Here is a 15,734-nt window from a genome sequence, read left to right as displayed (position 1 = left end):
ATGCATAAGACCATTACCACATCAGACATTTGCTTTTAGTCAGGTCATTTTAATCAATTTGTCTTCACAGGGCAGCTAATTTATCACTTAGCTAAACAAGTATTTCCTCTACTTGTCATCAATTTAAGTAATTAAAATGGTAAACTTTGCTATATGGCATGAAATAAAGGCCCAAAGATAATTTGGGGAGAGTGGTTGATACATTCTGATAGAATGAATGCAAAGTATTATTCAGATACTTTGGTACGCTTCGGTAGTTTTCAGAAATGTCATATTCCAGTAGCCTTGCTGGTACTGATTTTTGTTTTTAGTGTATCCAAGATGAAACAGCATGGTTCAGCTTCTTCCTTGAAGGTAGTGGATTCTGTTTTTCCTGTCATCAAATGTAAAATGTTTTGCTTTTTGGTGATTGTTTTGGGGTAAGAGGATATCAGAGAGCAGGAGTGGGGCAAGTGCTGCAGTGTGTGCAGTTCTGCCCTGGTCTCCTCAGGCCTACAGTTCCTCTTCTTTCACTCCATCACCAGGGGACAGGAAGAACAGATGCTGTAAAAGCTGAAATTTGCCTAATTCTTTTTCAACTACTCAGTTACACCTACAAAATAACCTTTGTGAGACTTATATTTTCTAGTTTTGCCCAAATAATATGAATACTCATCACATCTTAAACATTAATTTTTATGTGTTTTGGTATGTTTTGTAGTTTGAATAAATAATTCTTATAAGTCTATATAAACACATTTTAGATGAGGTGATTTTAGGGTTTTTTTAGTTGAAAGAGTTTAGTAACTATTTTTGAAACAATGCTTGTTATCCATTACCTTCTCCTTTGAGTACTGAACATTAGTATTCAATATCTGGTGCAAGTGAAGACATAAATTAATGGCTTATGACTTGAAACAAGGTACGATATTCATGTTCAACCCTGTTATGTTTTGTTTATGAACTACTGATTTTTAACTTTATCAAAATTTTTGAGATTAGAGTACTCTTGCCACTTGTTCTCATGGTAGTGAATAGTCTTACTGCTAAAAACTCGATGAAATTAGGTTATATTTTGAACTTTCCATCTTCTAACTGAACACTCATGGTTGGTTTATTATGTGAACATTTATTATAATCTTATTACCAGTGACTGTGCTGTTTTGTACGGTTCTGGTTCTTGCAGTATACTGTGTTTTGCCCTGGTTCAGTCCAGATGCGACTGGTGCTTCATTGGCAGTGCAGCTAATGATAGTTAATGATAACTTAGACTTTTGTATTTTTCCTGTGTTTCTAGCTAGATAGATACAGTTTGTGCATATTGATGCACAAGTGAAGTGAAGTACAGCTGAGTTGAGGCTGTTGCCACTGATAGTCTGGTGAAGAAGTGATTTTCATTTTGAATGTTTTAAAAGTTATTTGTTCAAGTATTCCAAACTCACAGGTTTGTATAGAGGAAGAATGGCAATGCTGATGAAGGCATGACTCTGTAAGTTAGACTAATTTATGGCAAGAAGTGGTAGAAATCATGTGTCAGAGCAGCCAATACAGAAGCGAAAGAAAACTTCTAAACTCTCAGCTTTATAAACCTCATTCTGAAAAAGAAACAGCAGACTTCAACACTACATACTCAGTGAGAATAAGGGAAGTTCTCTGAATTAGAATAGGTATGTTAAATCAATCTGTTTAACACAAGTAGTTGATTGCTGCTGTGTGTGAAGAGCATATTAGTAAAGTAGATGTTAATAAACCTCAGTTTAGCTTTTCCTAATGGAACCAGGCTGGTATTTCATTACCTATGGAATATGAAGGAGGTCCTGGGGAGAGAGGATGATGTGCTATAAGCAAGTATCTCTATGGAGTCTCTTTAATACCCAGTGGACTTCTCTGTTGGAGTACGTAAGTCTATCTTTCAAGGAGTTTTTGGTCTCCTTTGAGAAATGGGGCTGAGGGATCATAGATGTACTGACAAGCTGCCTTCACTGGAAAGCAGACTGGATTCACCCCACATGTTTTGATTGGTGAGGAGCAGACTTGTGATGCTGTCCTCGGTGGCATGTCAGGCTCTGCCTGCTCTCATACTTCAAGAGAGTAGCCAGACAAAGAGGTCATAAGCCTGTCTTCCTTGGGCTCATGGGTGGATTACTGTCTCTTTTCATTCCCCTAACTGGATGAATGTTTCATATGCAGCATTAATTATTTTTTTTCATGTATATTAAAGAATAGTTGAACTCTCAGTGCTGGGAAAGATGCCTGGTCTTCAAGTTTTTTGCCCTTTTGTCTTTGGAGGAAAAAAAAAAAAGTAGAAAAAGGTAAAAGGTCAATTTTAGCTTTAACTGAGATGTTGGAATTTAAATAGATAGCCAGAATCGAGTCTTGTAATCTAGTAACTGAATTTCAGACTTTTATAACATTTTTATTGTTTCACATTGAGAATGTTTTTAAATTGCATCTTATTTAATATGAACAATATGTTGTAGGCCATTACAAATCAACTACAAACCTGTAAAGAATTAATCTCTCTCAGAGTAAGATGTCAAGTATAATCATAATTTTTTAATAGTGCTCTTTGCTAGAAGAGCTGAAAAGAACTTTAGGTATAAAACTGTAGAGAAAATTGCTTGGACTAAGGAGTAACAAGACTAATAGGTAGTGATATTTTTTTAACGCTAATCAAACGTATCTGTAAAGAAACAGAAGTAACTGATTAAATCACTGCACAAGTATCAAAAGTGAATCTGTTCAGCTGTTTGAAACTACTCTAGCTGCCTGTAAAGTAAATTATGGCTCTAACATGTTGTAAAGGCATGGCATTTGGGGAGTGTTTTAAAAAAGAGAAGGTGGATACAGAAGAATATGGAACAAACTTACTAGAGCTAACTTCATACTGTGTTATGGATGTAAGACAAAGTAAGTCTGAAGTATATCGTGTCTTAATTGGTGGCTGCTAAAACCACAAAGGCTGATAAGGTCATTTTGTGCCCGATTCTCAGTTTGAAAGGCACTTGGGTTTGTGCTTTATATGGTGTAGCAATGTCTGAAGGACCATAAAATTAAAAAGTTACAATTCTGGTAGCACAGTTCAAAATAAGCTTGTAATTTTTGTGAAGACAAAATCAACAGATCAGTAGAAAGGTAATTACAAAGGCATAGAAAAGCGGACAAGATGAGCAACTAAAAATCCTGCAAGAGAAATTGGTAAACATCTCTTTCTGCAAAGTTGTTTTTTTGTATTTAACTAAATTCTTTCAGGTTATTTATATATATTTTTTATTTATTTAAGATATAGGTGTTTATAAACATCTCCTTATATTATGTAGCCATAAGACTGCATGTAAACATTAAAATGTTATTTAAGTGACTAGCAAGTTTATAAATGTTTTCTCCAAGTTACCATTCATGCATTTTTCATGATTATGGTTCATAAATTACATAGGAAAGTCATGATACATATTTGCATTCATAATACATTTTGTTGAGATAGTACAAAGAGTTGTTGATGGCAATTCTGTTTTAATGTTGTGTTTTATCATATGATTCTAAGATTGTAATGATTTGACATAATGGTGTACCGTGGCAAAAGTGAGCAGTCCTATGTTCCCTCAGTTCCAGGCTGCTTGTTTCCAAGAGCTTCAGATGTTCTCTAGCTAAAAAGCAGTGGGAGATGATGGTGAGATCATTTCAGCACCATGCTAACACAGGTATTAGAACAAATAAAGGACAAACCGCTCAGGGAACACAACTGAGAGAGCATATTTCAGAAGCTGTCTGGGTGCCTTGGTTTGAAGAAGCAGTGGCCCAGCTAGCTTTCTTTTTTATTTAGTTTGAGTTTTTTTCACATCTTAGTAGGAAAATCAAGCAGATGGATAGTATATAAAACTAGAAGGGTCTTAAGAATCCCGGTCCCCTTTCATTTTTGCCAATAAACTGAAGGCATAAAGCGTATATGGTCAATGCTATGCCATGTAAGAACCAAAGAAAAAGCATAATTAGTGATTTCTGAATTGATAATAGACTAGTCCTTGGAAGTGTAGGTCTATTCTGTTCTATTCCACTCTGTTGCTCTTTGTGTTTGTCTATTTCTTTTAATATATCGTTTTCTTGGAGTTAAAAGGTTAAGATACATGTAAACTAAGCAGTTACAGTAGGTGATATTTAAAACTCAGATGGCAGTCGCAGGTAGATACTTAGTGTTCTTGGGCAAATCAAACCTATTTGGCTGGCATGGTTCTTTCATGTTGCAAGTTAGCTACATCTCTTTTAACCTGTTAATAAATTGCTGTTCAGTGACCAAAATACAGTCCTGACAAATGTACTCTTGCACTGTTAATGCACTGGAAAGGTCGTTTTCCTTCTTACTGCTCTGACCATAACACCATCTGCTTGTCATCCTTTTATTGGCATCCTCTTATTCCTTGCAACAAATATTAGCTTCTAGCACTCTTCACATGAACTTCTAACATAGTTCTTAGTGATGTGAATGCCATTCAGCAGCCTGTGATGATGAACCCACGTCCCCTGCTTCCTTGAGGTTTCAGTAATGTGCTTTCTCCCCTTTTTCCCTTTGTTTTTTGGAAGAACTTTGTTGTAAATGTTCAGTAGCTAGCTGATTATGTTTCTTCAAATGCTTCTTTACAACACCATCTTTCTAGGAATTTATTAATTTAATAAATCTTGATAAAACCTAATTCAGCCAACACAGCAGTCAGTTCTAGTTATCGCTTTTTGCATGTGTTTGCATCCCACTCTCTGTTACCTTATATTTGACCTATGATTTCTGAAAAAGCAGTGGGAAGTTTTTCTAGGATAAGAGGTCTTGAAAGTAATAATGATGGGTTTCACCTCAGCTTTGCTCTATAACCTTCATCATCCCCAAGGACTAGCGTCAGTTCTCCCTGGAATCAGACTAAAAGATGAGTTGGGGAAGCTAGAAAAAGGAAGGAAAGTGGCTCTTGCCCAACTTTGCAGTCTGTCAAAACCACAGTTGAACTTTTACTTACAGTGTGATAGTTGGAGGTATTGTTACAATTCTTTTGGACTTCAAATAAGAAAACATTTGAATGGAAACACTGTTGCTCTGCTATTAGACATCTATTGGTGATTATGTGCATGAAAAATAAGGGAAGGTTTTAAGCATTTTTGTTATTGACTTGTGGGATAGCAAAATACCTAAAGAAACACTGAAGTGTTTGCTTCCCTGTCTTTTTTTTTCTCCAGATAAATAGCCTCCAGCTGGACTTTATTATTGCCAACATGTATCATTCTGTGTCTGAAACCAGTCACCCGTTGCAAACAGAGGAACAAGAAATAGGTGTTGATCCCTTACAGAGTTATTTGAACAAGCCAGGGGAAGGTGAGTTTTGTACTTCTGTACTTTTTTGACTTTATAGCTAGAAACCTTATATAAGTGTGTCATGATAACTGTAGCTGTTGTAATTCAGTTCTCTCAATGAAGTTGAACAGGGGAACTTAAAGAGCCTTTCACAGAGTATATGGAGAACACTCTGACAGTAATGAAAACCAGGAAAAAAGTCAACTTTCAATTACAGGCAGAAACGTTAGCCAAATTTTTAATGCACTGTCATCCTTTTTTAATCATAACCCAAATACTGACTTTGGCATAAGAATTTTGAAATACAGCATGGCTATATGTTACGTTCTCAAGCATGGCCTCTTGGACTGCTTTCGTTGTAGGGATTTTTTTCTGATTTCCCTTTTAATTGTGCAGTAAAGTTCAGTATGTTATTTTGGATGAGATTATGCAAATGAAAAGACTGATTTTCTGGGTATTTTTGTTTTACTCGGCACCTATCTTCTTATTTGGGGGGAAAAAAAAAAAAAAAAAAACCACAAAACGAAACCAAACTGCAAGCTGAGATAGAATGAACAGACTCTAGAGGTAGAAATTACTATGTAACCTAAAGTGAATTAATTAAATGCAGTATTTGGAAGACTCTAATGAACAGTGAGACCAAACTGCCTGCATAATGCAGTGCATGTCTGTGTTGCTTGTCTCTTCTACTTATTTGCTAGTAGTGACAGTATAGTTGGTTCGAAGAAAGTGATAAGCTTAACGAGAAAGCTCGTCCTTGTCATGAAAACATTCCTCAAATACTCCGTAATACACAGTGGCACCTTAACTACCTGTAATTTTCCAGTCATTGAACACATGTACCAGGAGGGCAAAATAAAAAATTTATTTTAAATTACAGAGTTGAAACAACTTTGTCACATTTCCTAAGTCCCTCATCCAGATCAACTACTCTGTGTGGGTGTATCTATCAATCCTCTGTTTACTAGTGCTTTTTAAAAAAGCTATGTTAAGTTTTGCTTAGCCAAGTTTATTACCTAAGTTTGTAAGAAGCTGATGTTTTGCTTTAAAGTATATTGGTAAAACTTCATTGACCCTCTGAGCTAATTTTTTTTTCATTCTTTTTTCATTGGTTTGTAGAGCTTTTTCAGTATTAGAAAATGAGAATGAGCATCTAGAGGGAGGTATTTTAAAACCTGACGATTACATGAAATAGTTTTTCTAGGTCAGTGTTCCTACTCTATTATATTTGACATCTTAACAATATGAGGCCATTTTAGTTTGATAAACTAAATGCATTTTTGTACATATTTTTAGAAACTTGAAAATCATCTTTCACAATGACCTAAAATAATAACTGTTTTACAGAGAAAATATATCTTACTTGTACTCTATTCCAATCAAGAAGAATATAAGCCTTTTCTTCTGATTTTTTTCTCCTTAAAAAAATAGTGGTAATTCTTTCACCTCCGTTTCAAGAAAACCCAAGGTTTTTACCCTGTTAAAAAACCACTGTAAATCAGTTTTCCCCTTTATTGTGCCCAGAAGCAATTAGTTACCTTGACTAAAAAGGTTTCTCATTTTTATCCCAACCTTAACATTTCTATGACATACAAAGTTATTAGTATTGAATTGATGTTTAAAAGTGCCATTAATTCATTTACCCCAAATGTTCATTAACAATGTAAATGTATGCTGATGTTCTATGAGACAAGGAAGTGACTAATGACTCTTCGCACTAACAACACTTAAAATGAATAGAAACTTTAGATAGCTAATCTTGAAGTAATCAAGACCCTCATTCAGCTTGGCATCTCTGTATGCTCTAAAACAGCTGTCAACTGTTAAAAATATATACACAACACACACATACGCACATGCGAAGATAAAGATATGTAAATACATGGTTCCCCAAGTCATAAAGGTTACCAACTATGGCACATTTTTTATGTTCTATCTATGTAAATATTTTATATAAAGCATCCATTTCATCTTCATTTGTTTTTTCTTTTTTCCTGTGAAACACTTACTGCATTTTAATTTGAAACTTTATATATCCAAAATAAGTTTTTGAAGTTTTACTATTTCATTTTAAATAAAGCATATGCTTAGATGGGCATCAAAGTATACAGTTGTTCCTGTCTGTGCAGTCTGTCTCCATTTGTCTTCACAAAAGTATTTAAAGACAAGTTTTTTCATCTTGGCCTCAGGTTTCAGGCATGATATGGAATTAGCTTGGTGAAAATCTGTATCATAAAGTCTTCTGTATCATGTATCACAGAAGTACGGAGTAGGGGTGGTCCATTGCTCGGGAGGTGTTCTATGCAATATTGCGAAATACAGGACATCTGAACTGTTTTTTGAAGCTATGCTGAATGTTTAAAAGTATTACCTTGGGGTCAAAGTGGTGGAAGTCTTCAATGAGTTGAGGTGATAAAGCATATCACGGATAAGGAAAAATAGATATAAATATATATATAAATATAAATATTTCATCACAGAGCTAGTCAGATTTGTTAATCTACATGAAGTATTGTATTTTTAGTATGTGCAACTGATAGCAAAACTTGATGGAGAACCAGGAGATGTCACGTCCAGCTGGAGTTTTGAAATTATCTCACAAGCCATTTTCATAAAACGAAGGAAATCTCAGAAATACATGGGTTGCTGTTAAGTATAGCTGGTTGGAAAGTTGCATGCATAGAATATTTTTTGTTCATGTGCTGTCAACTTGGAAGGATATATTGGATAGGATTCCAGGAATATGTTGATTAGTCTAGTGGCACTCAGTGCATTCATTAAAATTTCAGTGAAGGTATAGAGAGAAACCATGGTTTATTTGGGACAGGACTGCTCGCGCAATGGAGGGCAGACGTAACATTCAAAGTATTCTTGAGATATTGGAGAAGTGGCCTGAGAAGAATAAGACGTGGTTCACTAGAAACAGCTGTGAGGATTAATGTTGCAAATGCTAGGCAGGAGACAATTACCTAGCCGAAGAAGTAGAAGTAGAGCATTACAGATGAGATCATTTGGAGAAAGATCTGGGCATTCGTAGCACTCCAAATTTTGTGTAACCAAGGAACTTTGACTCTTGAATTATGCTGAGTCATGAGAATGTGCTCTTTTGCAAGTTAAAAAAAATCAGGATAGGCTGTTAACTAGTTGACAGTCAAGGTCTTTTTTCTGTCCTTTTAAAATGTTTTTTTTTTAAAAGCAGGTAAAATAGTATTTTAGTATTTTTCTGATGGTTGATATGGCCCATGTTGGCCTGGTATCTGATTTTTTTTTCCAAGATAGAAAAATGTGCATTGCATTATACAATGATAGACAATCATATGATTTTTAAATAGCATTTTTAATGGTAAGAAATCTGGCAGGGATTCTCACTTTTGCAATCTGATACTTCAAATGGAACATTTTATTTCTTTTAAAGAAATTTTATTTTTGGACTATGTATTTTGGTATTTTAATTTACATGCATGTATCTGTGCATTGTAATGTTTGATTTTGACTATAGTAAGTTGATGGTATCTTGCTACATTTTCTGCTCTAAGAATCCTCATCATAATGTTCATTTTATTCTAACAATATTTTTTATTAAATAAAAAATTTATTTCCCCCTGAAATAGGGAACATTATCAGAGAAACTGATGAATCTTACCCTTTTTTTTGTCTCCAGCAGAGACTTTAGAAACCCTGAATATATGAAATTTCAGAAACTTTGTGCTTCTAGCTCCTCCCTTTGTATTGCATCTGACAAACTAGTTCATTTCAGATGCTTGAGGATTATGTTACATTGCAGTGGGATAACTAGGTTAACTGTTTCTGAGCTGCTGCAAATTTTATCTAAGTTACAGTGTTCACATTCTGACACACCTTTTGAAGAGCATAGTAGGTAGTATTCCCATTTCATTGATGTAATGAGAAAGTTGATCCTCTAAGGACAGACTGGAACAATGCAGTTAATACTCTTCAATTTAATTTGCTCAATATCACAATTAATACAATTAAGGTCACTTGAAATGAAACTATTAACGAATTGGGTAATTTACTTTAACAATGTCAGTGTGTTCTCAGAATTACATTTGCTTTAATTAGTGAACAAGCTATTACTTAATAGCATACTTCACACAGAAAAATGTAATGTGTTCTTTGTTCTTAACAGAAGAAAAGGGGCAACCTTTAATGGGTCTGGGTGTTTTGGATTTGGAGTTGGGAGGGGGGTATATTTCATGTCTAAAGGCCACAGTCGGTGGTGGGGACAGAGTAGGCTGATGTAGCTGGAAGGGCAAAGATAACTACTGGAGTGTGTGACTGAAATTAATCCCATTGAGGTAGAGCAGCTGCCCACCTAATACTTAAGCAACCATTGCATCCCCCCTGATTCTCAAGGTTGTGATGAAAAATATTCCTAGGTAGAAGCCATTGAGAATGCAGCTGTAGTGAGGAATTGAAACCTTACTACTTTCTCATCAAATATTTTTCAGTAGTGTATTGTATGACATCATGTGTGTTATGTAATGTGTGTTCTTCCATCTTCTCTCCGGGGAGGGACGTGTACATGAAATACAGCATTGTATTTTTTAGAGTCTTTTTAAATATGCATGCTACTTTGTGTTTTCATTAAAAAGACAAGATTGGAACAGAGAACCTCTCTGCAGTATATTGGAACAGAAGATGCTGCAGGTTGTGATTGTTCTTCATGCCTTTGGGATTTCATGCTGCCATTTGCATCGGGCCCTGAGAATGTCCTCTGTCTTTCACTGGCGAGTTTTACCCTTCAGGCAGAGAGCTTCAGTGTGCCCCACCAATGTAGCTGTTGCTAGTGATCCTTATTCAAAACCCTTGAGCTTCTCCTTCTGGCCTTGGCTTTTCCATTAATGGCACAGGTATGGTAGAGGAGAAAGAGCTGCCTTCAGTCTGGTTCGCTTTGTATTGGATGAATAAAAGCAAGAATGGTTTTCATGTCTTCAAACACCATATGCTAGCATAACAGGCATTTCAATATTCATTTATTAATAACTACTAGTGTTTAGGTGGCTTTTAATTGAACAACAACAGGAGTGTAGTGACAAAGGCTATTGGAACAACACAGTATGTCTTGAACTAACTCAGGCTGTCACTAGCTCCTTCCTTACAACTCTTCATTTTCTCTTCTCCTTACTGTAATAGAAATACGTTCTTATTAAGAGATCAGTCAACAGAGATGTTATGCATGTTTAAAAATACATCTATGTAATATAAAGTTATTGGAAATAGCCAGCCTGCAGCACATTTTTTTTCCTTTAAAGACTGTATTTGTATAGGTGTTGACATACCCTTAGAAAATTGCCAGTTGTGGGCCCTTTGGTTTCAGTGCCTTGCTGCAAATTTGTATTTAGGAACTGCAGAATTGTTTTAAATTACTTCAGTTGTGGAAGTGAATGTGAGTAGCTGACACAGTCTTGTGAGTTCTGGCCAATGCTGGCTTCCAGAGTTGGATTTTCCTCTCTGGAATTGACACCTCCAGGTTTTGTGGCAAGATCACATGAGTTGCACATTCATTAATTCCAGCTTGGAGATTATACTGTGGCATAGGGAACCAGCACAAATATCATGTAGGGAAATTGCCTTCAGTGGTTGATAAGGCAGATATTAGAGAAGACCTTTTGTACAGCAATGTCTGTTGATCTAAGATATCTAAAATGTTCATTTTGTAAGTTGTACTCTAAATAAATCTATGAAAATAAGACCATTCTCACTAATGACATTGGGCACACTGCCTAAGTTCAGTCATCTCAACTGGGAGCTTCCAGTTCATTCCAGATACAGCCCAGCCTCAATAGTGACATAAATCACCTGTCAGTCTCATATCACTCTTCTGAAGAAGCTCTGTGACCCTACTTTGGGAAAAGCTGATATCAGTGTGTCTTTTCCTAGCTTTTCCCAATTACAAGTTAAAGCTCAACTAGCTGACTCTCATCTCGCTTCCTAGTATACCTGCAGTATAGTGGATATGGTATAAAAGGATCTGACCCAAGTTAAACGAAAAAAAAAAAAGGTTTTAAACTAAATTTTGCATGCTTAAAGGAACTTAAAATACCAAGCAGAAATTTTCATATTAACTATTGTAACCTACCAAACAACAAAATTGAAACAGAATAATCTTTTTATGACTTCTGTAAATGTAATTAACAGTAAGTTAAAATTAGCCCACTATTAGAAATCATACAGAAGCTAATGATAAAAATGGAATAATTCTTTGAATGTTTTACTCAGACTTGATACAGAAATAAAGTATGAGGGTTACTACCCATAGACACCTCACATATTAAGTGTTTCCAGGCTATGATCAAATTATGTTAAATGTCTGCATCATTTACATATGGAAAAGGCAGATTCGGTTGATTTTTTAAAAAATGAACTGCACAAGTTTGATTGTACTTGTAGATGTATGATAAAAGACTAGTAAATCAGAATTCTAGCTAAGGCCAGCATGATTGCTACAGGATAATAATTTGAGTTCACTTCTGGCTTGACATATAGAAGATTGTAATTTACAAAGCACACTGTGAATTGTGTGCAGTTAGCTGATGTTACAGACCTCTATATGTCAGATTAAATGTATGTTAAAAGATTTTGAAAGAGTTTAACTGCCACAGATTTGATTGTATTAGAAATCGGTTGCTCTGTATAACAGAAATATGTCAGCACAGATGGTATCTTTCCTATCTTTCATATATGTGGACATTTATAAATATCTGGAGTTCCTTATTTTGAAAGGGGAAGGGTTCAACTTACTTTCACTTAAGTGCCAAGGGACACTGCAGAGCTTCAAGCTTCAATTTTAGGCTTCCGATTGATGAATAAGCCTCCTTGGGTACCCCGTCCTCGTCCTCTTTGGATGTGCAAAACTAAAAGGTGTGGAAGGGGAGAGAAATAAAGTACCATCATACTTAATCTAGGTGGTGAGAAATTATCTGATAAGATGTATATTATTTATGGCCTTCTAACAAAGAAAAATAGGCCTCTGCCTAGGTTGCCACTGCTACAACCGGAACAGCTGATACTTTAATGAACAACATACTGAGGGCCATCCAGGACATAAGGCAAATTAAGCAGGTTACAAACTGCGTATCTTCTGTTTAGGTATAGGAGATCTCCCCAGCTCTGACAATTAGCTCCAGTGATCAGGCAAGCAGACAGACAGAAACAGAAGGAGGCCATTTGTATCAATTTGAGGAACAGAACTAGTAATGAAGTAAAATACCCATACCAGGTAGTTTCACCTCCGCTTTGGAACAGATCTTTCTAACTGCTGGTTTCAGCTTCACAAAAGCAAATAAATAAATATGTGCTGCCTAACAAAAGCTTATTTTCTGTTGTTTACAAATCGAGAAAAATGGCATAATAATACTTCTAACCTAGAGGGTTTTTTAAAAAAGAGAAAACATTTTCTGGACATACAAGCAAATATGAATCTTGGTAACCTGACAGCTTTGTTTAAACGTTGAATTTGAGTTTCCTTTCATGAAAATCTTTTCAAAGTACAGCAATTCAGCTGTGAAAACCTGAATACATTAATGATGACAAAGAACCCCTGGTATGAGCCAACATTTGTTTTTGTTCTTTTACGTTTCCTGATGAATTGCACATACAAAAGTGTTGCAGGTTATTTTCATTTTCTTTTCTTACTTTGATAATAAATGTCTCCAATGTTTACCATTTGGTTAAGGTACCTTATTATTACTAATCAGCTTTAATTATTAATAGAAAAATGACTGTGAAAGATGTTTCTTTGATGCTGAAAAAGTCAGGGACCTGATTCTGCTGAAATTAATGACTAGGTTCCAACTGACTGTAAAGGTAACAAGCCTGAGCACCCTTATTGTCTGAGGGAAATGGTAATTTAGCACAATGTATTGGGTTGTGGTTAGTTACTTGGAGTTCCTCGACTTTGGGCACGTTTAGATTTCAGCATTCAGCTTCAAGATTTGGCCACACAGAGGCAGAGTGCCTATAACCAACTTCTAAAAGTCCTGGTCTTCATTTTACTCATAATATACACAGTAATTGAAGAAAGGCCAAGTATGCAGGATAACACCTTTATCGCCAAAGAAAATTGAGTGCTAAAACGGGGGGAGTAGGAGAAATGTGCATAGCCTTTCTGCTTTTCTATGTCTTTCTTCCTAGTCAACAAAATAGCAAACCAACCCGTGTCTAAACTGTACTGGATAAGAAAAATCATGTTTCAAATGCATATATGTGAGCTTATGTTTAAATCTTGTTTTGTATAAGTGAACTGTTGCTGGGTTTTGTTTCTAAGTATTTTAAGCTTGAGATTTATATGGATGTACATGAACAGACACTCTCTACGACAAGACTGAACACTTCGGTCTGATACAGAATATCTTTTAGTTATTGATAAGTATCCCTGTTCAGCTTTTTCATCATGTCGGATGTTTAGATCACTGTATAAGTAATCATGTGATTGTAATGTTTCAACTGTGGTACAAACGACACATAAGGACATAGCAGATTAGATTTATTTTCACTGTTTGTGACAATCACACGAGCTTCTGATGCAGTTTGTGCTCCATGGATTATCTGTTCAAAAATGGAAGCAGGGCTTGTGGTGTTTGGTTTGCATCTCTGCGCTTACCTTGTCCTGTTAGAAGGTGTCATGAACCAAAGAAGCTACTAAATGAATTCTCATAACTGTCATAGGAAGAATAACAAGACCGTATGTTCTCATACAAACAAATTTGAAGTAGGCTGAGATGATATGCTTAATTCCTAAAGAAGTCTGTAGCAAGGCCAGAAAGTGGACCCGATTTGTTCAAGATCCAGAACACTTGTAAGGGAAGGAGCTTAATACACTACAAAAAGACAAACTTTGGTACATGTCAGAACGCACACACAACCTTGTTAAGTTTTATGTACAAACTCAAATAAGCACTTGTCAGCTTAGAAATTCAACTAAAGGTATTTATGGTAATGGAAATGAGAAGTATATTTGCAAAACATAGATCTTCACCTTTCCAGTATTATGTTATCAAAGTTAAGATGTTTTGAATATGTTACAATATTCCATAAACTTTCATAAACAGCGGCTCAGTAGAGATATAGATAGGTGTTACTATTAAAACATGATTTGGCCACAAGTTTAAGGAATGCTACGGCAGCTTAATGTAATAGTTATCAAAGTTGATTATCGAAGTTGATTATTATTAACAGTTATCAAGTTGTGGTTGTTTATATCACTATTTTGTATCCCAGAATTGACAGCTTCTTTCTTAAGAAGAGTAGAAAATACTACAACTTCTTAAGGTGATATCTTTTTTTTAAAGTAAGTGCTATGTATGCTTTTATTGTTTCATTATGTTAGGTACTGGAGGCATTAGCTGTCTTAACACATTGCTCAATGTTCCTTACAAAGCAATGAATACAGTGGTCCTTCATATTTACCCTGTCACTTCTGTTGAGGTAAATGCAATACCTGTCCCTGATACTTCATGGAAAGTAGAGAAGGTTAAAAATCAGATTTAATGTAAATCAACTATAAAGGCCACTTAAAACCTGCTCTAATTTTCTTCTGTTAAATATCTTAATTCTGTACAAACAGCTGGCAGTTAAATACTTCTGCTTAGATACTACAGTGATAAACAATAATACATAAACTCCTGGATAGGAAGACTGCACTCAAATTTCTGAATAAATCCTATGTGGTTTAGTGCAACTGGGACCACGTACCCATATTAGCAGTAGCCCTGTATGATGAATTTCTCCACTAAAATTTTGGTATCGCATTACAAATTATTATTCTTGGTCTTCCTAGAAGTTAAAAGATGCAAACTTCATCCAGATAAAGCTTTTATGGTGGTGATAATTCTTTTCTTCTGAGAAATTGGATTTGTAATGGAATCAGTGACTTAACCTTAGGAAAAATGAACTGTATAGTGTTTCAGTATTAACTGCAATTGAAGGAATAGAGTTCTTGAGTGATGCGTGAAAGTTGGGTTTCTTTTCAATAATTTGAAAATGTTTGAGTTTCATTATAGTAGGGTGCATTTTACCATTGTTGATTTTGTTTATTTTTCATTTGAAACATTTAAAGGTTGGAGCAACGTAACATAAATCTATCCATTAGTGGGCATTTCTACTTTGCCCTCAGATGAATTCTCATCAAATTTGATTTGCTGACTAGTGGCCAGAACAGATGTTATCTTAATAGAAGAGAGAAACACACTGAGCCAAAGGGCCACCTCCAAACTTCTGTGACCTGATATTGATTCATTGTTTACTGAAGTATGAAAGAAAATTTTCCTTTGCAAAAGTCTTCAAAGCTCCATTTTGTATTATAATACCTGGGTGGCCACAAAATTATCAGCCAGACTAAGATAAGAGATTTTAATTGCCAGAGAAAGTGTAGCATTGTTAGTATTCTAAAAAAAAAAAAAAA

General features: G+C 35.3%; 1 protein-coding gene across 1 annotated transcript in view; it reads left to right on the top strand.

Moving 5' to 3' along the window:
* The first annotated feature begins 5,232 nt into the window (after positions 1-5,232).
* Positions 5,233-15,734, top strand: part of LOC103776700 (TBC1 domain family member 5-like) — a 67,686-nt gene continuing 57,184 nt past the window's right edge. Inside the window, exon 1 of the mRNA XM_008944222.1 lies at positions 5,233-5,332. Within this exon, the coding sequence (XP_008942470.1) occupies positions 5,233-5,332 (100 nt within the window). The remainder of the gene's footprint in view (positions 5,333-15,734) is intronic.

The sequence above is a fragment of the Merops nubicus genome, unplaced genomic scaffold (assembly GCF_000691845.1).
Source record: "Merops nubicus isolate BGI_N331 unplaced genomic scaffold, ASM69184v1 scaffold4477, whole genome shotgun sequence".
Classification (NCBI taxonomy): domain Eukaryota; kingdom Metazoa; phylum Chordata; class Aves; order Coraciiformes; family Meropidae; genus Merops; species Merops nubicus.
Note: the sequence above shows the minus strand (reverse complement) of the source record. Positions and strands in the feature narration are given on the sequence as shown.